Genomic DNA, 23,716 nt, shown 5'->3' with positions numbered 1-23,716 from the left:
GTGCGTTTGAAAGATCTTTCGGAGAGCTTTCAAATGATATGACTCACAGTTGCCATCGATTGCTTTTTAAATTTTGCAACAATTATGCAAAATTGAAAATTCTGAAATTTTTTTATTATTTTTGACAAATAGCCAATTTTGGAAAAAAAATCGTACGAAAATTTGAAGTACACCATTTTTTAGCTATTACCAAGCCCTATCTGAATCACTCATCAAAAATTTATTTTCGTCAAATATGACGCGCGCACGGGCATTTTTTCCTGGAAGTGACAGTTTTTTTCAACATTTTTTATCTCCGTCAAATTGTAACAATCGAAAATAATTTTATAGGAGAAAAAATGTTTGTTTTTTCACGTAGAATACTGCAATAATTTTTTTTTCGGTTTTTCGAAAAATTTTTTTTTTCGGTTTTTTTCAATTTTTTTTTCTCACAGTCGGTACGCTAAAAAGATGAGAAACCAAAAAAAAAATTTTTTTCCACCCATTCAATAATACTACATAACAAGTATCGTAAATTACATAAAAAAAAAATCTTTTTTTTTTCGACCTTGAAAAATAATTTAAACCGAAAAAAAAAATTTTTCGAAAAACCGAAAAAAAAATTATTGCAGTATTCTACGTGAAAAAGCAAACAATTTTTCTCCTATAAATTTTTTTCGATTGTTACAATTTGATGGAGATAAAAAATGTTGAAAAATATTGTCACTTCCAGGAAAAAATGCCCGTGCGCGCGTCATATTTGACGAAAATAAATTTTTGATGAGTGATTCAGATAGGGCTTGGTAATAGCTAAAAAATGGTGTTCTTCAAATTTTCGTACGATTTTTTTTCCAAAATTGGCTAATTGTCAAAAATAATAAAAAAATTTCAGAATTTTCAATTTTGCATAATTGTTGCAAAATTTAAAAAAACAATCGATGGCAACCGTGAGTCATATCATTTGAAAGCTCTCCGAAAGACCTTTCAAACGCACCTACGCGCGTCTTTGTACATTAATTTCTACCAGAGATATAAAACTTTGAAGTTAGACTGATTTTGCCCGTGGGGGGTAAAAGTGGCTGACCGGCACTGTATGTGTGATCAGTTGTTTTCTAGTGCTCGGGTAACTTTATTTTTGAGTGTGCCAATAACTCTCTCGCAAATTCCATTCGATTGAGGGTGTAGAGGCGTAACTGGATAGTGGCTTACTCCATATTGTTCTAATAGCTTTTGAAATGACTTTGAATGAAATGTTGAGTCGTTATCGGATATTATCTTTTTAGGCGTCCCCCATTGGCAGAATAGGTTTTTAAGGGCATCTGTAGTTTCATCGAAACTATTTAGAATTATGACCTTTACATATCTTGATAGTGCTTCGATTACAAATAAATATAAATATTTCTTTGGTTGGGCATGGTCTATGTAGATTTCGTGGATATCTGAGGGTGCTTCAATGAGTGTGCCTGGCGCTCGGAATCGTTTCTTTATCTCTTCGTTATAACAGTGTTCACACGAATCGATCCAATTTCTTATATCCTCTGTTTTTGTTTCCCAACAGTATTTTCTAAGTTCAATTGTCATTTTATCTTGCTTCCAGTGTGTTTCACCGTGTGCCCTACCTAGTAGTGTTTTTTGTGTAGCTTCATTATTTACGTGTTGCTGCTCTGTGCTTTTAATGTAGAGAGTTGGCCGCCTCATTTTCCTGGCCATTTCAGCAAATTTCTGAATTAATTTTTGAGATGTACTGTGATCGATTTTTCTGAATTCTAGAGTTTCATCAGCTTTAAGTTTATTAAGAATGTCTATTACTACGGGCAGTGGATTAGTTATAAGCTATTCAGAAGGTTCCAAAATTACGTCTCCTTTACATTTATTATTCATAATAACTTGCGACTTTATTTTTGGCCTTCCTCGCTGGCGAGGTAGTCGTTGTTTTAAAGGCAGATCTGAATCTTCAACATCGTTTGTTATTGGCGATAATGGTCTTGCCGTAGTTTTAGGTTGATCACTAGCTATATCCTGGTCAGCTAGGGGAGCAGACTTGATAGTTTTGTTTGCATCAACTGGTTTTTCATAACGATGTTTTCTTTTTATGTAGAGCCGATTAATGCCGTTTGATGTTGCTACCATTCTTAGGAGGCTGATCGAATTCTTAACTTCCTGTAGTGTAAAATCTTCACTAAATTCTAACGCTTTACTCCCCTTTTCGGTCGACTCCTTCAATAATTTTGTTGCTGGCGTCGATTGCCATTTGTCCTTTGTGATAGTGAGAGCAGGGTAACTGTCTCGCGTCCATACAATGCTGCAAAGAGTTTCAGTGCAAAATGCTCGGCTAAGTGCGTCGGCGTTCGTATTGAATCTACCCTTTTTATATTCAACCATTGGCTGAAAGTCAGCTATTTTAAGAAGTAGTTTAAATATTCTCGATCCGATTTCGGGTGACTTTGTCTTGATTAGTTCGGCCAAAGGTGCATGGTCGGTTATGAGAATAAATGGCTTTCCATATAAAAAATGTCTAAAATGCCTTATAGCCCAGACGGCTCCGAGCAATTCTTTCTCAGTGGTCGAGTAGTTTTTCTCTGCGCTATTGAGTGCTCGTGATGCGTATGCACAAGGTAAATCTTTTCCCTTTTTGTAATCTCCTTGACTTAATATTGCTCCGAGTTCTTCGTTACTTGCATTGGTTGTGAGTATAAATAATTCTTCGAGGTTTGGGTAACGTAATATAGGCGCTGAGGTTAATTTTTCTTTCAATGTTTTGAAGGCTTCTTGGCATTCATGAGTAAATTCAAACTTTTGGTCCTTACACATGAGCTTATTTAAAGGTACGATTATTTTACCGTAGTTTTTGATGAATTTTCTATAATATCCGCATAGACCTAATAGCTGGCGTACTTCCTTTTGATTAACGGGTTGTTTGTAGTTCCTTATACAGTCTATCTTACTTGGGTTCGGTAAAACTCCTTCTTTTGTAATTAAGTGTCCAAGGTATTCTAATTCTGCCTTTACATATTCGCATTTATCTGGTTGTAGTTTTAATTTTGTCTTCCTCAGTCGTTGAAATAAAGTTTGTAAATTTTGCAGGTGCTCTTTAAATGTTTTTGAATATACTATGATATCGTCTAGATATACAAAGCATATTGTGCCAATCAATCCTTGCAATTTTAAATTCATTATGCGCTGAAAGGTCGCGGCCGCATTTTTGAGTCCCATTGGCATCTGTTTAAATTCCCAATGTCCTTTGTGGGTGCTGAATGCTGTTCGTTCGCGGTGCTCTGGTAATACAGGGACCTGATAAAAACCGCTAAAAAGGTCAAACGCGCTAAAGTACCTTGTTTCTCCTAATTGATCTAAAATTTCGTCTATTGAGGGTAGCGGATAGTTGTCGTGGAGCGTATATTCTTTTAATTTCCGAAAGTCAATTACTACTCTATACTTCTGTACCCCTGAGGCATCCATTTTCTTAGGTACACACCATACGGGCGAAAGGAAGGGCGAATTTGACTTCACTATTACTCCTCTTTCTTCAAGGTCCGTTATTTGTTTATCAATTTCTTTATGCAATGCCATCGGGTGTCGATATAGTTTTGAACTGATAAGCTGAGCTGTAGTTAAATCTATTCGGTGATATACGTCATCGAGTGAAGGGGCGGCATCTCCTTCAAGTTGAAATATATCCGAAAAAGCTCTAACAAGTGTTAACCCATTAAGGCCGAAATGTCCTAAATTTTCAACGAATCTTCATGCAGTTATTTTTCATATTATCTGCACCAAAAAAAATGTCCAACACATCATATCCGACGTAAAATTTGATGTTCTTTCAGAATATGGCTTCAGAATTTGTCTAAAGTCACTGCTAAAAAGTTATAATTAAATATTTGTAAAAGAAAGCGATTTTTTTAACTTAAAAAGATTTTTTATTCGAAAATTTTTTTAAGAAATTGATAAAGATGCACATCTTTTTACAGCTAGAAACGTGTCCTCGGGTCCTAAATTTTAAGACGTATGGGGTACAAAATCGAAAATCCAACATGGCGGTTCTGAAAATGGCGTCCGAAGTGATAATTTTTTTGAAAAATTTCAGGATGCTATAACTTGAAAGCTATGAGCTTTTCTGAAAAAATGCTTAGAATGAAAAGTTTTTAGAATTCATCAAGAAATACACTGGAATTTTTTCAGATTTTTTTTCATGAAATTTTGAAAATTTTTTTTTTTCGATTTTTGACAATTTTTAAAAATTTATAAAAAATTCTGGAAAAATTCCAGTGTATTTTTTGATGAATTCTAAGTATTTTTTGTTCTTTCTAATTTTTTCCAAAAGTTGATAGTTTTTGAGAAAAAAATTTCAAACGTTTTGCATGCTGTATTCCGTAAATCCATATACAGAAATCTGAAAGCATATATCATTGATTAGGAAAAATGATGCGTTTTGTAAATTCCGTTAGCCGTTGATAAATTTCAACGTTGCCCAATCCTAACCGCGTGGAGGTGGAATCACAAGGATCTTTTGTTTTGTTTTTTTTTTTTCATTTTTTTGTTTTTTTGTTTTTTTTCTTGTGTTTTATTTCTTTTGTGTTTTTTTTAGTCCTTTCAGGTTTTTTCGATATTATTTTGTTTTCTCCCGTCATTACTTTCTCATTTGCTTTTTCTTTTCATATGATAATGCTAACATAAGTTTTGCCTTTCCGTGAATTCTTTACCATAGTTTTCGAATGACTAATCACTTCTTATGTTTTGCTGTAAAACAAGATAAGCATTGGTAAGTATTACATTCAGTACATTTTTTTGTGGTCCTTTTACCACAACTTTTACTATTGGTACAGTATTTTTTTCCCGGGGCTGTTTCATATCTATGTCTTTCCAAATTGTAACTTGATTTTGCTAAGTAGCTTTCAGCAACAGCCAGTGCTGTGTCTTTCGTTCCTATTTTTTTGTCATGAGTTACCAAATTCTTCAGAACAGTAGCATTCGTTATCGAAGATTGAATGAGTCTCATAAAAATAACCCACGTCCATTTTTTAGATCTTATAGGACTTCTCAAATTACTACAATGCGAGTCGTGAAGATCAACACCGCTCATATATTGATTGTAGAATGTGAAAGCTCTTGGAAATTCTAAGGTTTCTTTCTTTTTTGTTCTTTAGAATATCTTCTCACCGTTCCGAAAGGCCTTACACTAGCACAAGTTGAAAGAACCGAAACGGGCTTCGAGTCCATAACGGTTATATAATTCAAACCACTGTTTTTATCATATTTTGAAACGAACGTTCCTCTCTCGGATTTTTTATCAATTTCATTCGTAGTTTTTATTCGGTTTGATCTCACAGTTCCTGTAGCTCGTAATCCTATATTTTTTAAATGTACCAATAAATCTGGACCAGTAAAGAAATTATCAAATGTAAGATGATATTGATACAATTTTCTTGGAGTGACTGTCAGAAGCAAGTTTTGAACCATTTGAAGAACTACTCGGCTACCTAAAGCGCATTTACTAAGTTTTGGGTTCGTTTCTGAAGCATAAATATTCGTCCCTTTTCCGCAATAAATATTGCAGTCTAAGAGAAACCCATTGACCGTACATAAAGCCCTCATTTTTATCCCAAAACGACCAGGTTTATTTTGTATGTACTGCTTCAAGACCGTTCGACCATAGAACTTAATCATCATCTCATCAACGGATAGAGCTGTTGAAAAGTAACCAAAGCATTTTATATTCTTTCTAAAAATCTCTAATGGCTTTCGGACACGCCAAGCTCTGTCATTTGAGTTACCATCGCTATCTTTAGACATTTTAATTTTTTCTTTGATAGTGGAATATTTATTTCTTGACATAGCAGCAGCTATAGGTTCACAACGTAAAAGTGGCAGTCTGGACCAATAAACCTTTTGGGATTTTCTGTCATTGAACATAGATGTAATTAATATCCCAACAAAAACATCTAGCTCTTCAATCGTAAGATCATATCCATTTTCACGAGTAGCATCAACAATAACTTCCTTCAACTCTAAAGAAAAAAATAGTTGAAATAGATCTACCAAAGAAGAATCGCGAATTTTATTTTGAACATTTGTTGGGAGCAATAAAGCATTATCAGGAGTATCATTGATAACACATTCACCATCCACCCATTCATACTCATGGTCTGGTTCTAATTTTTCTTGGTTCTCACCATAAGCGTCCAAAACTTTACGATAAGATATAACAGGAACATCACCCGATAATTCTGAGTACTCGTGTAATACATTTTCATCCTGAAAATCTGTAATAGCAGCATGATCTGCGACACCTACTTCTTCAGATTCAATATCCGAATCTGACTCGCCGGAATAATCGGCAGAAGGAAGAATGATTATTCAAGAATTTTCATCTTCCTCAACACATACATTTGATTTTATTCGAGACGATTTCCTTTTTTTTGCCGTACTCGACATATTTTGTACACGGCAATGTTCAAAAAATTACGATAAAAAGGAAAATCTCTTTCAACTCCTATGAGCAGCACTGTTCAAGAAGATAAAAAATGGAATCGACTTATGCGTACTCTTATTATTTTCGGAAATAATGAAATGAAAATTTTTCAAAGAACATAGAAAAAACGATAATGATTTCGCAATTCTATTCTCTCAAAGAAAAATGTAGTAAAAATCACTATTTAACGATTAACGGTCAAGTGACTTTAAAAGAATGGGTCTACTGTATTACACACTGTACCCTTTAGTCAAACTCATAATCTTATTGGGTAACTCGCTTTTACTTACAGAGTAAGCTTCTCTGTTCTGCTCATGGACGGCGACCCAGCGGAAGCCGATTAACATATGCATGTATATACATATATATAACATGTTTATGATTTTTTTCTCGAAAACTATCAACTTTTGGAAAAAATTAGAAAGAACAAAAAATACTTAGAATTCATCAAAAAATACACTGGAATTTTTCCAGAATTTTTTATAAATTTTTAAAAATTGTCAAAAATCGAAAAAAAAAAATTTTCAAAATTTCATGAAAAAAAATCTGAAAAAATTCCAGTGTATTTCTTGATGAATTCTAAGAACTTTTCATTCTAAGCATTTTTCAGAAAAGCTCATAGTTTTCAAGTTATAGCATCCTGAAATTTTTCAAAAAAATTATCACTTCGGACGCCATTTTGAGAACCGCCATGTTGGATTTTCGATTTTGTACCCCATACGTCTTAAAATTTAGGACTCGAGGACACGTTTCTAGCTGTAAAAAGATGTGCATCTTTATCAATTTCTTAAAAAAATTTTGAATAAAAAATTTTTTAAGTTAAAAAAATCGCTTTCTTTTGCAAATATTTAATTATAACTTTTTAGCAGTGACTTTAGACAAATTCTGAAGCCATATTCTGAAAGAACATCAAATTTTACATCGGATATGATGTGTTGGAAATTTTTTTTGGTGCAGATAATATGAAAAATAATTGCATGAAGATTCGTTGAAAATTTAGGACATTTGGGCCTTAATGGGTTAAGATAGCATTGGCTTGTTCTTGCGGTAGGTGTGAAACCCGTGTATTCTCAGTAATAAGTTTGTCCCTATCCTGCGTTGCATAGATATTACTTTCTTGAGAATAGAATTGTTGTAGAAGCGCTTTCCTCTGGTCGTTAGGAATGTTATTGTTTAATATTGAAGTGTTTTCTTTGAATTGTTCTATGTGTAAGTCAGTGTATATATTGACTTGTTTCTTTGAATGATTTATGCAACTTAATTTCGCTTTTCCATCCCTTACGTTATAAATTGCAGGCGTCACTATGTTTTTCTGATCTGTAATGATATAATCTCCGTCCGGCTCATTAATTTTGACAGTAAGAATATTTATTCCAGGCTGAAGCGGTGTGAGTTCTTTATTAAACTTGAAACTTAATATGTTTTTGTGTTCGTCTTTGATTTCTATTATTTCATCTGTAGTATTTATTATAGCCTGATAGTTTTTGAGCCAATCTCTGCCTAAAAGTCCGTCGGAGTCAAGCGGAAATGAGTCTACAGCTACATTGTAAATAAAGTCCTTTCCGAAAGTTTTGAGTTTGCATTGGCCGTACATTGTATGTGGTCCATTCACTATTTGAATTATTTTTCTCTCATGCATCGGCTGTTTAATGGGATTACATGTTTTTTGTCCAGTACTGAGTCTTTGATTATTGAGAGGTCTGCTCCGGTGTCTACTAAAAATTTTAATATTCGTTTTCTTGTGCCTGTTGGCTTAAGCCATAGGTGCCAGTGTCGTCCATTTGAGGGATATATTGCGTCTGCATGTCGTTCCAAAAGCATTGTGGCGGGTCGTCCTCGGTCCATGAGGCGTTCTCTTCTTTCATCAAATGTTGACTTGAGGCTGGTCTCGGAAAATATTTGCCTTGTACATTTTTTAATCTTGTAACGAGTCGATTTGAACCTCGCGCCTTTTCGTATTTGCGTGAGTGTGTATGTGGATTCGTTGCTGATTACTGCGCATGGGCGCAGGTTAAATAAAACTAACGAACATCATGGCTTGCCCGCTTGTTCGGTCTGTCGTCCCGCCAACATAACGACATCACGTTGCGCTCGCTCTTGCCACCGAAAGGGGATACGTGGCAAGGTCAACTCCGGAAACACCATTCTCAACGTTCGCTGCGTCGTCAAATTGGTTGGTGGTACAAGAAGTAACAACAGTATTATGGATAGCCAGCAGACTTTGTTAATATGAGAGTAAGCATTCATTGAATTGAGTTCAATACTTCATATCAATTATTTCAACAAACTAAAGGAAAGTAAATATATCATTAACCCGCAATCAGTATTCCACGTCAAAAGAAAAAGAATTGAATCTATTCGCAATTGAAAAGGGAATGTGTGAAATATGTCTGAATGTTGTGTGAATATTGTGTGAATGTAGTTGTGATCACGAATGTATATATTTAGTATATGAAGCTTCAACAATTTATAATAATGTATAATGGCCAAAAGAAAAACTATGTTTTTTATTTCAGTGATCCTTCCTTCTCGTCGCGTGATTCGGGCGCTTAAATAATTTATGCTCTACCGACTGTGAAAAAGCCATTTTAATTACATATTGTATTTCGATCACATATAATTTTTATAATCTATAGCAATTAGATTTATCATGGCCATATACTCTACAATGCGAGCACGTGGCCTTCGGAGGCCTATCTTGTTTCTCGAACATAACGTTTGGAGGCGTTCTATCGCGAGATTGGTAGCGGTCTGTTGACTATTCTCGTGAGCTACTATGATGATTATCTTCTCTTTTGTCACTATAATATCTTTCCCTTGGTGCTGAGTCGTATTTATCCTTGGAGTAGTATTTATTTGGGCGCGCATACCTGTCTTTAGGTCGACTTTCTCTTTTCTCTCGCTCTTTTCTTTGATCGGCGTATTCGTACGTAGCATCGATACGATTTTTAGCGCGTAGCCTATCATCTTCATTTCTCCGTTGTTCTTCATACATGGCTTATTGATATGCTATAGGAAGAGTGTGCGGATTTTGTTGTTGGACGGCGAGTCGTAATCCCTCTGGGTATAATCCGCGTACAAATTTTTCTATCGCTTTGTTGGACTCATAAACGCGATGCATTTCTTTATAATCGCCACCTTCTCCGTCTATCGCAACTTGTATTCGCATGTTTATATTATTATAGCGATATACATAATTTTTTACAGGCTCGCCGGATTTTTGCCTCATGGCATTTCTGATTTCAGACAGTTGATCGTATTCAAGCTCTAACTTGCCAAAGTGTGTTTCTAAGCATTCTTTCAGTTACACGGCAGTGGTTACCTGGTGTCTTTCTACTACCTGCTGGGCTCTTCCTTTTAATTTTGATGCACAAACTTTCCTAATTAGTGCAGAAATTGCTGGATCAGATTCTAATTGCCTACTTGTTCTTATAATTTGATCTATAAATGCAGATACGTCAGTCGATCCGTCGTACTCCCTTATTTCAGTCAACAATTCACGAATAAATTGATGATCTTCCCGTCGAAGCATTCCTGTGTAAACATGTAGTCGCGTAGACGTATCTTGTCCCGTAGAAATATTATTTGGAGGCAAAGGCGGCTCAGCTCCTAAATTTCCCTGCTGTCTTCGCGCTGCCGGTGTTATTACCTCATCTTTCCGTATACTTCGCATAAGCTCGTTGAGTTGTTTCGATAGATTGTCAATTTGTACCTGCTGTTGTTCATTTATTTCACGTTGTAACAAAAGCTCCTTCCTCAGCTGTGATTCTTTATCTGATTCGGTGATATCTTCGCTTGAGCGTATTTTCTTCGTGAATTTATTAAAAGCATCCATTTTTGAAGGTCGTAAGTAAATGTTTGAATGTCGCTGATTATCGTGTGAGTGGTCAGTTACGTCTGTTAAGGATTGTGTTCCGGAAGTTTTGTGAGAGTCTATACTCTCGTTATCGACACTTCGATAGTTACAAAAAGTATCGTGACCTAGCATATAAGTCTAACGTATTTTTCAAGCGCGAGTGTAGTGATGTGAATATAGTATACACGTGTGAAAGCTTATTAATTACGACTGTTTTTATGATTGAAAGGTAAATAACCTCACTGATAGGATAGACAAAGTGGGGCCAACTTTCTCTGTAATATCTCAATCATAGACTTCAGTTTACAAAATATAACGCGCCGCAATAAGTTCTTTACTTTTTTAACTTATTAAAATTTATTTTTGCGTACCTTGAGTCCTTTGGACCTCCCTGTTGGGCCGTAAAAACGGTAGCACTGAATATATCCGTGAGCACAACGTACGCTGAAGTTGAGGTGCTTCCCTGGCAACTGCGAGACTCCTGAATCAGCAACGATTTGTGCGTGTAGGCTGATGAACGATGTCGGCTGCTTCTCTGAGAACTGCTGCACCAATCAATATCAGCCGAGAATGTGCGTTCGGACTGTCCTCTTCTCTGGGAACTGAGTGATAATCCGGAGTCGAGCGATCTCTATGCTGCCTCTTGACTAAACGGTCCGATTATACTACTGGTAGTTTTTTTCTAACCGTTTTTTCTTTATTCCACCCTTGCTGCCACCAAATGTCATCCAATTTTGATGATTGTCACGGCAAGTTTTACACGCTGCGGTAGCGATGGTCGAGTTATAAGGCGCGTGTGGGTACTTGCAGGAATCTAGGCGTCGACGTCGGCAGTTATATAATAATACTTTTTATTATAAAGTGACAGAACTCCAGAGAGATGTCTTTACAAGGCGAGATCGCGTACAGGACTGACTGCGCTTGTCCCTCTCGGGGGCTCATAAACTTAAGATAAGTCCCTACCACTTCGTTCAGGAACATGTATATCCTGGGAACCGAGAGATTCATATAGCTTAATTGTTTATTTAGGTTTGCAGCTGTCTATGTTCTATTTCATTATTTATTCTATCATGTATTTACCGCGTACAGTTTATTTGTTTCGGCCTATCTTATGTCTTCTACTTCAGTCGGCCCGCGTGTGCAACGAATACACGTGTATGACATATGTTCTTATAGCTACAGGAGATAACTATATTATTTTATTATTAGTTCGCATGACACCTTCGTCGAAGCAAAAGAAAAGTGCGATATAGCCATGAGGCTCTAAAATCGTGACTTGAACAGTTGCTTGAAGAATTGAGCACTGGCTCTTCACAGCATCTATATTGCAACCGTGAACTGAAAATTCTGATCCGACAGTTGCTTGAGTATGAAGATTTTTAATTTGTCTTGCGGGGAGTAAATTTACCGTGCCCGGCGAATTTTCCTTGAGGATTGTAGTGGACTGGTTGTTGCGCTTAAAATGAAATAAGGAATGAAGTTTTTCGTGGCACACATTGTCACGATAGATTGACAGTTTATGCTCTTGTACCACCCAAGATAATTAAAACAGAGCTTCAGATGACGCGCGACGTTTTGCTGGTCATAGATCTTTTTAGCAAGAAAAGGTGCAGCGTGTGATAAAATGATCTCCTGAACACAAGGTACATTTTGACATCTTAGCAGATTGCAACAACTGCCAGTGGTGGATTCTGCGTGAACTTGAATTTGCATGATTAGGCTGAGTTACCCTTTTATCGTCCCTGTCCGCATGAATTACAGACAGAGATTAAGCACATCTTTCCAAAGACTCGGTCAAGTCGACGAATTTTGGAAAACGTGTGCAGTAGTATCACTCTCAGCTGCGAACAGATTTACAGTTAATGACGACCCTTCGCGAGTAACCAGATTCCTAGAATTTTCTTGATTTTGGATCTAAACGGACTATCATGTGCACGAGCCACATATCGCAGTGCGTCACTGGCGCTCGCAGGTTTATAAGAGCGCGGCCAATCCGTTGAGTTTCATCGACGAACGTGCGCAGATCGATTACATATTCTTTCTTTAAGTGTGGAAAGTTGGAGAGTGGATCAAGAAGTTTACTGACGGTAAAGCGTGGGTTATAAAACCGGTCCTTTAGCGCTTACCAAATGGACGCGTAATTGACGCCAAAAATCTCAACATTTTTGACCAGTTCGTCAGCTGTACCTGTTAAGCACGACTTCAAGCACTGAAGTTTGGTTGTATTCTTGGTACGTGGCGTCTCGTGTGTGAGGGTAGTGAAAATATCCGCGAAGCAATCTCAATCCTCGTTTTTACCAGAAATCGTGGGCAAGTCAAATCTTAGTAATTTTACAGGTCGTTCATCCTGATCGTCACTCTCAAGCTCACGCCGTTTAAAATTTTGCTCCTCATTCGAAAAGTTCATGAATACCGTCAATAGTCAGTCGATTGTATTTTCATAAACAGTTTCTATATTACGATATCTATTTGCCGTCATATACACGTGCTTTGCTAAATTGGCGTGCAACGCGATCTTTTCATGAGTTTTACGAATCTCAGCCCAGCGTTCGTTAACCATTTTGATTCGTGTATGCACAATCGTTTTATTTAAAGTATCTGTCGTTTGCTCTCTCATGCGTGCACCAATCGCATCAGTTTCATCACAGCGATATTGCTGCAGAGTAACAAGTCTATTCAACTGGATTCGTGCCATTGCAACGCTGCTGGATTTTAATTGACTCAATCACGTTTTTATCAAAGTGCGTGATTTACTAATAAACGTGGTGGACCTCGCACGTAGTTACACAACTCGCACAATGATAAAAGAGTGACAATTATACTAATAATACACAAATAAATGCATAGCGATTATCACTGGCGCAAAGCAAGTACTATGTTACGTCCTATTGCTCGATAGAAGTGAGTGAATTTGAAATAAATATTATAAATTGACATAAAATGTCTTTACCCGGGGCACCATGTTTACTATGAACAATATGTAATAAAATAAATATAAATAATGATAAAAATAAGTCTCACCTTAATTTGGTTCGTCATCTAATAACTAATAAATTATAGGAAGGAAAATATATGTCAGGTAGGAGTGTAACTTATGTAAATAATTAATTAAGATTGATATTTAACTGACAGTTTAATTAACGAAAGAACAAAAACAAAACTAGTATTTAGCAAGCATAAAAAACCTCAGTCTCATGTGGGGAAAAAACCATTTAGATACCAACAAATTAATACAAACTAAATTACACATTCATTAATTATCGCTAATAAAACACAACAAAAAGTTATTGGAACACTAATAATAGTTTAGGCTTGATGAGCCTTCACACAGATATACACAGACGTTAAATGGTCATTCAGTAGGATTCGCTTATCAGCTCGATGCGCTATGTGCGCAAGGTATGAGAGGGAGAGTGCCCCCAGTCAGCAAAGGTACGACACAGCTCCGACGTTTCAGACACGGGTACATCCCTTACTACGTCGCCGCCTGAGATGGATAAACGGGCAGAACTGCCGCAACGTTAGAGACACTTCAGAGAATATAACGTATCCTCAGCTAAGAACACAGGCTAGCCTGCCCTTAGCCCCTAACGCCACTAGTCACAGTCCGCTTTGCGAAATCTTACACACTCGCAAACGCACAACTAAAACTTAGGCGTTCTGCACGGGTGAATATGACGAACGCAGTCGCACACACAAGGTACAGTACGAGAGAGTAGTTAATGAAAGTACCGAACTTGTCGATTTTCCGCAAGAAACTGTTTCCGCGTCCTCCACTTTTCCAGTAGGAAGACGAGAGCCATCATTCTACTTTCCAAGGCCCATTCGCGGGGTCCAATCGGCAGTTCGGGAGGGCGGTGCAACGCCAGTTTACGCGTTGAGCGTTGAGCGTACCTTCAGCTTTTCCCGTATGTACCGAACTAACAAATAAGCGGTTTAACTAACACATGGTTTTTATGGTCTCTCGAGGGTTGCTTAGGTTTTCGGTCATCAGGTTTCTCTTTCCTCTTTTTTTTCGAGTGTTGTTTTGCACAACAGTTGAGCACGGTTTCGACACAAGGCGCGCAAAGAACAAAACATGTTCTTCCACAGATGTGCAGATTAGGAACTACATATTTTCAATATAAGAAGCGCGAATGGTGCGAACAGTTACCCTGTATTTCGGTCGAACTAGAATCATGTTTATCGTACTAGTTTGGTATTCGCTGATGAGAAAATATTATTTTTATGATGTATTAGTTTAGCCCATGTACCAAAGAGCTTAATTGAGGCGTGCGTATTGTAGTGTCCCGCTAATCAGGTTGAGCCCGTATCGCGTTTTTTTCATCGTCATTCGAAATCGAGAAATGTTATGGTGGTATGTTGCGTATACGCAGTAAGGCAACTAAGCAAGAGAAACAGTCATTTTAGTTTTTAAAAATTTTTTTAATCGTTCAGCACTAATGGGATTTTATAAATATCTCGGTAACTAAGGGACGAGGTATTTTTTTACAATAGATCCGTAACGAGCAAATGACATTTCCGTAACCCAATCACATTTGTAATTCATCATTCTAAAATATCACATTCCTTTATTGCCAAGAATTTGTTAAAAAACCTGCTTGTGTTTAATCATTTTTACGAAATTCTTATTTTGGTAACGACTACTCATTTCGCTTATCTGAGGATGTCAATCGATTACGTCAATTCCAATTATACAGGCAAAAAATTGTATAATACATAAAAATTTAGCAATAATAAATTAATAATTGTTTTACACTATAGGGTATGTAATATAACCTGATAAGCTTACACGGTTTTCTGCTAATGCGGCATATGTAAAGGATCAACGTGCAGTAATTTGTGCATTTATCAATTTTAAATATTAAAATAAAATTTTTCCACATTTCACTAAAAATTTGAGGGATTTAGAAGTCACTGGTGAGCAAGTTTAAGTCTCACGTTCGTTGTACTCGTATAATTAATAAATCTTGTTGATAACATTAATTAGGTCAGTCTAATCATTGTTATTACCAAAATTTATTAATTAAGTGTTATTAATAAAACTGCTTAAGCTGAACGATTTTTACAATATTTTTTTGGTAACTTTTACTGTTTTCGCCAATCAAAAGAATAATTATTTTACGCTATGAGTATCGATTGTACGATTTACTATGCATTCAACACACAGGATCAACGCTCACCCTGTCGTGAATTTGTAAATGTTCGATATTGAAACGGAGTGATCAGGATTTTGAATACATGGTCGTAAATACAGTACCGCTCAATGACATTTGCCACCCTGTTGACTAAAAACCCGACACTTTAAAGTTTTATATCTCGACTTAAGGTAATTGTAAAAAATCCTATGGTTACTCATTTTGTAAGGTTTTTTAGTATCTATCAAGTGGAATAAACTACATGTCTGTTTTTTAATTTTATTTCCAAAACTATGACGTCAGAGGTAAGACATGAAATTGATTTTTTTGCCAACTTTCATGCGATATAATTTAAAGGAAAGTGATGGGAGATAAAATCTGTCTTTACCATTTGAGAGCTTGTCCTAGATGCTACAAAATCTATATCCGAGAAATTTATTTTCATACGATTGTTTTGAGCTATATCGTATTTTATTAAAAAATACTCGGAAAATATGTTATGACGGTAAACGTCCGGTTTGTGCTACTGTCTCGATCGCGCGGCTGCCTGTGAGGGCAACACCTATCGGCCGAGGGAAGTTGAAAACGGGAACTCGGTCCGAAATGGAAAGGAACGCGCGCGAAGAGAAAATGACCAATGGGAGAGCGCCTTTGACACCGGTAACAACGTGCAGGAGTCGAGGAGTAACGCGAGGTTGAGTAGTAGCGAGAGTTCGAGAAGTACCTCTAGCACCGATAGCCGAGCGTGTGTATGCGGCAGTTATATCAAGGTGCGTGAATACTAGACTGCCAATAGTTTTTGTTGTTGCTGCGGTCTGGAGTGGTTAGCTGAAACGCCATCGTAGGCCAGCCATGAAGTTGCTGAATCTGTTTGACGGGAGCAGCAGGACGACAGAGAAAGCCTCGTTTTCGATTTGGAAAAGCGGCAACCTGAGCCACGTGTTTAAGAGGTGACGCTGAATTGCTCCCCCTGACAGCGCGACTAATCGTATAAGGTAAGCTGGCCAGCTTTGCGTTATGATTTTTGCTAAACGACCGCGCGTATTGTCGTACCTCTCCCCTCACGTATGCGAACGTAAGGAAATCGGTAGCGAGCGAGCATGCAAGCGAGTAATATGAACGAGCGACTGTAAACGAAATGACGGTGCGTAAGATTGTCGCGCACATTGTATAGACGTAAATGCGCGGGCCAAATGCGTGTAGATTATATAGTGAATAAACTAGTCTGTGTATGATTGAAACATTAATTTACTGTTGTCTTTGTTATTAGTAAGTTGGTTGACTGATATCTGTTCTTCCCCACTCCTCGGTTGGTTAACAAAAATTGATTATTTCGATCTCGCGCGCATTCCGGTACGACTGCGCATTAGGCGAGAAAAAGAAATTAATACGGAACTCATATCCCGTTACAATGTTCTTTACAAAAAACCTCTAAAGAAAAAAATTGTTACATTTTATTAAAAAAAAAACCATTTACAAACTTATAAAACGACAAAAATTTTTTTTCATTAAACTTCAGTAATGGTTCTTAATTTTACATTACAGTGACTATTTAAAATGTAAAAATTATCTATAATTCTATAACTTTGTTAATTAAAAATTTATTTTATAAACAATTGTTAGTTGAAAATTTGTATCAAAGAATTATACAAATAAATAGAAATATCTGCAGTTAAAAATTCATTTTTATACATCTCATTTTTTATTTACCTTAATAATTAAGTTTTCAATGTTTTTTTTGAATGTAAAAAAATCCAAACTAAAAAAAAGAAAAAAAATTTTTTGTCGTTTTATAAGTTTATAAATGGTCTTTTTTTTTATTAAAATGCAACAATTTTTTTGTTTAGAGTTTTTTTTGTAAATAGCATATTTTCCGAGTATTTTTGATATAGATTTAGCTCAAAACAATCGTATGAAAAAAAATTTCTCGGATATAGATTTTGTAGCATCTAGGACAAGCTCTCAAATGGTAAAGACAGATTTTATCTCCCATCACTTTCCTTTAAATTATATCGCATGAAAGTTGGCAAAAAAATCGATTTCATTTCTTACCTCTGACGTCATAGTTTTGGAAATAAAATTAAAAAACAGACATGTAGTTTAGTCCACTTGATAGATACTAGAAAACTTTACAAAATGAGTACCCATAGGGTTTTTTACAATTACCCTAAGTCTAGATATAAAACTTTAAAGTGTCGGATGTTTAGTCAAGAGGGTGGCAAATGTCATTGAGCGGTACTATACAGGTCTGAAAACTTCCGTGATGGTAGATGTTCCTTACGTTACGTTTACATGGTAGGTCCGAAGCATGATAGCCAATTTAAGTAATAAAATAATAGTAAAATTAACTGAAATTATTTGAAATAATTTAATATGGTTGTTTTATACTGCGCTTCTATTTATATTATTTTTTACAGTATTAAGGAAATAAGCGTAAATTTATTATGAAATTTGTATTTTATTTTCTTTATAATCATACAAAGATTTATTTGTTAAGATCTTAATGTTTATATAATTAACTACTTGTATATTTTTCAGTTTGCCTGCGTTTACAAGTGAATCCAATTAATTCAGTATACTTTGATGAAATCGGTCCAGAAAGAGGATTTGCAGAGTTTTTATTTGCACATGTTATATTACATCTTGTAATAATGAATTTTATTGGTTGATTATATAATAAAGTTGTGTTTGAGAAAAATATTCCTCTTACTTTATTTTATTTTATTGATTCGATAATACATTATTTAATATGAAGTATGAGATCATTCTATGTTATTATCAATATTTCATATAAAAATTAATGTTACTGTGAATTACAAATTATCGTAATTATAAGTCTTAGGTAGTGAGCTTTAGTCTCAAGCACAACTGCGTTATTTGAAATTTTTAACAGTTGGCTAAACAGGTGAATATCCAACTGTCTGTAACGATTTCAATACCGATCAACGTGCAGGTTGGATGAATGTGGATTAAAGAATGACACGGCCTATACCAGTTTCGTAAGAGTAAGTAAAGTTCTAGACAATAACGGGAATCGCTGCACATACGATTATTTATTTTATTTTGAGATTAACCAACTGCGTACATTACCTAACATCTAACTCCTGTATATTTCCAAGCACTCTCTTAACTCTTCGTCGTTAACGATTCATCAAGTTTCGTAGCAAATGAATGGCGGTTATGTTTGAAGTGCGTGTAAGAAACCTATTGTACAAAGAAAGGTTCGTTCATCTGAAGCCCTTACTCTTATTCCTATAGTTATTTACGAGGGGGGGGGGCTCAATAAGTCTTTATAAAATCCAAGAGATGGCACTCGTCACGATTAAATTATGATATTTTTGGCAAGCAATACTACTAACTAAATATTCTACAAAGTTTCAGCTTGATTCATTAAGTCGTTTTTTTGTGACCGTTGGTTGAACAACAAGTTATTGGTTTATTTGAAAAATGGAAAAAACAGAGTTTCGAGCGGTATTATGCTCCTGTGTTTAAGACTGTTTATAACTGGGTAAATGAATTTAAACGCGACCGTACAACAACAAAAGATGAACCTCGTTCAGGACGCCCCGTAGAAGTGAGTACGCTCGAAATGGTCAACAACATCCACGATATGTTGTTGAGTGATAGAAGATTAAAATTGCGAGAATTACTTGAGGCCACAGGGGTATCAAAGGGTACAATCATTTCAATTTTGCATGAAAAATTGGGAATGAAAAAAATATCAGCACGATGGGTGCCGCGTTTGTTCACTGTTGAAAACAAACGAACTCGCGTGGTCACCTCTGAGGCTCTTTTGGCACGCATACGTCGTAATCCGGAAGACTTTTGGCGTCGACTCGTAACTGTAGACGAAACATGAGTACACCACTACACTCCTGAAAGCAAAGAACAGTCCAAACAATGGATTACCGCATGAGAACCAGCCCCAAAGAAGGCAAAGACAGTAAAGTCATCTGGCAAGATTATAACCACGGTTTTCTGGGATGCGTATGGAATCATCTACATCGATTACTTGAAAAAGGGCCAGACGATCACTGGATAATATTATGCGTCATTATTAGGTTAGCTGAAAGAAAATATCAGAGAAAAACGTCCTCACTTGAACACAAAAAAATGCCTCTTGCTTCAAGGCAATGCTCGAGTTCACACGTGTGCAGTTTCGATGGCAAAAATTAACAATTCAAAGTTTGAATTAATTGACCATCCACCATATTCGCCTGATTTGGCTCCCAGTGACTTTTTGTTATTTCCTAATTTCAAAAAATGGCTTGCCGGACCACGATTCACGTCGAATGAAGAAGCCATCGCCGAAACAAATGCCTATTTTGAGGGTTTTCAGAAATCATATTTTGCTGATGGCTTAAAAAAACTGGAAGACCGTTTAACCTTTTAAGGACGGGACTGGTCGATATATCGACCACCAATTTTGTCAGGCACTCCACGTGACATATTCTTTCATTTTATGCACAAATATTGTGCAAAAAAAAAGTCAAATTTTAACGTAAAAATCCTCGTCCTTAAAAGGTTAATAAAATGTATCAACCTTCAAGGAGATTATGTTGAAAAATAAAAAAAAATTACACACGCAAAACTTTTTTTTCCTTTTTTTTGTAGACTTATTGACCCTTCCTCGTACATACGTAGCCTTATCATCAATAATGTGTTCATTGTTTATACTTTATGTCAAAAAATATTTTATATAAAAAAATATTGAAGTGAGAGGTGGTTATCGATTAAGTGTAGTGTTGAAATTTTTGCTTATAATGATTTTGCTCATCGAAAAATCTTACTGTCATCCCCATAGTCAACTTTTTACGTTACTTGAGCGCAATTATATCCAAAAATATAAAAATAAGCGGTTAATATTTTTAATTTGAATTAAAGGGCATATGATTTGAAACAAATTTGACTCATCGGATGTCTTTGCACGCATCCTTATAGCCGTTTATATAGGTAATCGTAGCGTCGATACCATGTTTATGATTTATACTTTTATTGTATATGAAAATATCAAAATGAGCGACAGTCATTTTTCAAATGACTTAAAATTCTGTCGTTTAAAAAAAGTTTCATTCGTCTGATTCGTGCATCCATCCTTATATCCGTTTTTACATACGTTGCCTTAGCGCTAATAAGGTGTTTATTCTTTATACTGATTTTATATCAGAAAATATCAAAATGAGTAGTGGTTATCTCTCAAGTATGGTGTCAGAGCAATTGCTTAAAAAAGGTTTTAGTTGTCGAAAACCCTTGCACCTATTCCTATAGACGTTTATATAAGTTTCCTCAGCGCCAGTAATGTATTTATTGTTTACAAATATTCTGCCGCACTCTACGGCAGCGTGCCTTCGTTCATTTGGATAAACGCACGGGGGTACGTTACAAGGCAAGTCTGAGAGAAATCTATTAGAAGGATTAAACGCCGTGTTCTCGGGTAATCGCAAACACTCCGCCGTCGCATCGCGCATTTGCGGATGAAAGGAAAGGGAGAGGGAAACCTGACCAGAAGGAGACTACCGGCTATAGCCAATGTTGATGCGGCTCGATGTTAAGGTCTTACTCCGCTCTCAACGTGGCAACATATTGATGGTCCCTTTTGGTTTCCGCTTGCTCAACTGCGCTCTCTGCCGTCACAGTCGACACTGCCGATCGAATCGCGCGTTTTTTCTCTCCCCTACCGCGTGCGTGGCGGCTCATACAACGCCGCTGGCTTCGCTCTAGCGAGCGGATCGTCGCAGGTCGCCCGCGCTCGCTCCCTCACTTCAGGTGACGCATCGGCTCTGTGTCTCGCTTCCCGCCGCTGCCACTCTCGTTTCCGATTTGCTCCTGTTGAAGATGCCGGCCACAGGTAGTGGTCCTGAAACAAAGCTTTGCGAGTATCAGTAATGGTTCTTAATTTTCATTACGCTCGCCATGACCACAGCGAAGGATCAAGTCGACAGAGAAAGAGAGGGAGAGAGAGAGAGAGAGAGAGAAGAGAGCCAGACAGGGCCAGCCAACTCGGCCGTGGTTCCGTCACAACATAATTGCTGTATTATATTGATATTTTATTTTTAAAGTTTTTGAAATTACCTGTAACTAGTCAATACAATGAATCTCTAACATAAGCATCGTTTAAAACGTTAATAAATAAAATGTACGAAAATAGGCTTCAGGTTACAGGCTAATTGGAAAGATATTTTCAGTATGCTAGCAGAAAATGACCATTTTGAATACGAGGGGCCCAGTGAAAACTAACTTGGAAAGCTTACGAGATCTGTCCGGAAAGTATCGGACCTACGTTTATATCTTCGCGCCATAGTGTTCGAGCGACCTCTACCGGATAGAAACGTCAACAGAAAAGCCTCACGAATCTATTGGTTACTTACTGACACCTGTCGGACGTATAGTTCATGCGCAGCGTGTCTTTGTTTACATGCCTTTTTCGCGTTCGTCGGATTTTGATATTGTGAAAAATGACTGAAAAACAAGATCAACGAATTTGCATCAAATTTTGCTTTCAACTCGAAAAAACGAGTTCGGAAACTATTGAAATAATGCAAAAGGCCTTCGGAAACGAGTGTATGAGCAAAACACGAATAAAAGAGTGGTATAAACGGTTCAAGGATGGTCGTACTTCTGTCGATCGTGATTCTCGTTCCGGCTGACCTTCGATGACAAAAACTGCAGATAATATTGAGTGGGTGCGACTTGCAATCGAACAAGATCGTCGTAAGACTGTGCGAGAACTAGAAGAAGACCTTGGGATACCAAAAACTCATTTCAGAAATTTTAACCGAAAATTTAGGAATGAAACGCGGGTGTGCGAAATTCATCCCAAAATTGCTCACAGCAGAGCAGAAGAACATTCGCTTAGAAATCGCTCTGGACAATCTGGAAATGGTCAATAATGATGATAATGTGCTTAGAAAAGTTATTACAGGTGATGAATCATGGGTTTATGGTTATGATCCTGAAACAAAACAACAATCTTCACAGTGGAAGCATCTGAATCGCCAAGACCAAAAAAAGCACGTCAAAGTCGGAGCAATGTTAAGTCAATGTTGATTCTTTTGTTGTAAATCGTGATCCTGCTAGAGACAAACAATGACTGACTAATGATACAATTCTATGATCTCTATTCTCATCAATCTAGAAAAGAACACCCGAAATACCTCTCTCGGAAGCATCGCTTTGAACAATGAATTCTCTATTTGGCAAGACATAATTCAAACATACTGTTTTCATAAAGTTTTGCTTCAGTTGTTCAAAAGCTCCCGAGTGAGTTTCCCTCCAGACCTATGGAGAATCCTTTTTTAACAAATCGCGAAATGGATCTATAAAACTGCTGTAAAATAAACAAAATCTACGATAAAAACTACCAACACCTAAAAATGATTGCAAATGCCTATGAGAGCGGGGTTGCTCGAAGTTTTGAATCGTTGAAAGCTTTTTCGGATCAGGAGCTATCCCTCTCACTGAAATCTAACATCCCAAGGATATTATTGATTTTCGAAAGAATTTACATTTTTTCAAGTTTATCGTAAAATTATATTCGATAAGCTTATTCAAAAGCTCTTCTAAGACTTGCAGGTGCTCGTCAAAATTAGGACTCCCAATTAATAAATCATGTATGTACTTTCGCAAAGATTTCTGTTATCTCCCCGAACAATACTGTATTGCCAATTGTAAGGCTTTAATCAACGCGCTACCCACAGTCTTTAAACCATACGGTACGCGAATCCATTGGTAAACTATCGAGTCAAATATAAAAGCAGTAAAAGGATGAGACTCAAGATTCAACAATATCTGCCAAAAGGACTGAGTTAAATCCAGTTTTGAATAAATTGAAACATTTTCAAAATCCTGCAACAGTTCGTTAATAACCGGCGGTGCACCACAATCATCTTCTATGTTTACATTCAACTTTCGTGCATCAAGGCATAGTCTTATTTCTTTGTTTCCTTTGATCACTACTCTCAGAGAATTACAGTACGGACTTATAGCACGTTTAATTACTCCGGCTGTCAACATTTCATCAATAGTTTTACGCACTCGATCACGAAGTTTCAAGGGGACAGAATAGTTCATTTTGATATTTGGATTATTTTTCATTAATTTTAATTCATGTTGATAACCTTTAGCACAACCTAATTTTTCAGAAAATAATTGTCTTGTATCAAATAGAAGTTTCATGAATCCATTTCTTTGTGTATTGTCTAATGCTATTAGATTACTCGCAATTAAGTGTAATTTCTATAACAAACTACTTTCACATTCATTCGAACCTACATT

General features: G+C 36.5%; 1 protein-coding gene across 1 annotated transcript in view; it reads left to right on the top strand.

Annotated features, from left to right (window-relative positions):
• Positions 1–18,134, top strand: part of LOC131663664 (dolichyl-diphosphooligosaccharide--protein glycosyltransferase subunit DAD1) — a 55,998-nt gene extending 37,864 nt beyond the window's left edge. The window contains exon 2 of the mRNA XM_058934195.1: positions 17,981–18,134. Within this exon, the coding sequence (XP_058790178.1) occupies positions 17,981–18,111 (131 nt within the window). The 3' untranslated portion in view covers positions 18,112–18,134. The remainder of the gene's footprint in view (positions 1–17,980) is intronic.
• Positions 18,135–23,716: the final 5,582 nt, after the last annotated feature.

This window comes from Phymastichus coffea, unplaced genomic scaffold, assembly GCF_024137745.1.
Source record: "Phymastichus coffea isolate CEN01 unplaced genomic scaffold, Cenicafe_Pcof_1.1 PCOF00037, whole genome shotgun sequence".
Taxonomy (NCBI): Eukaryota; Metazoa; Arthropoda; class Insecta; order Hymenoptera; family Eulophidae; genus Phymastichus; species Phymastichus coffea.
The sequence above is the reverse complement of the archived record's forward strand: the minus strand, read 5'-3'. Positions and strand labels throughout refer to the sequence as shown.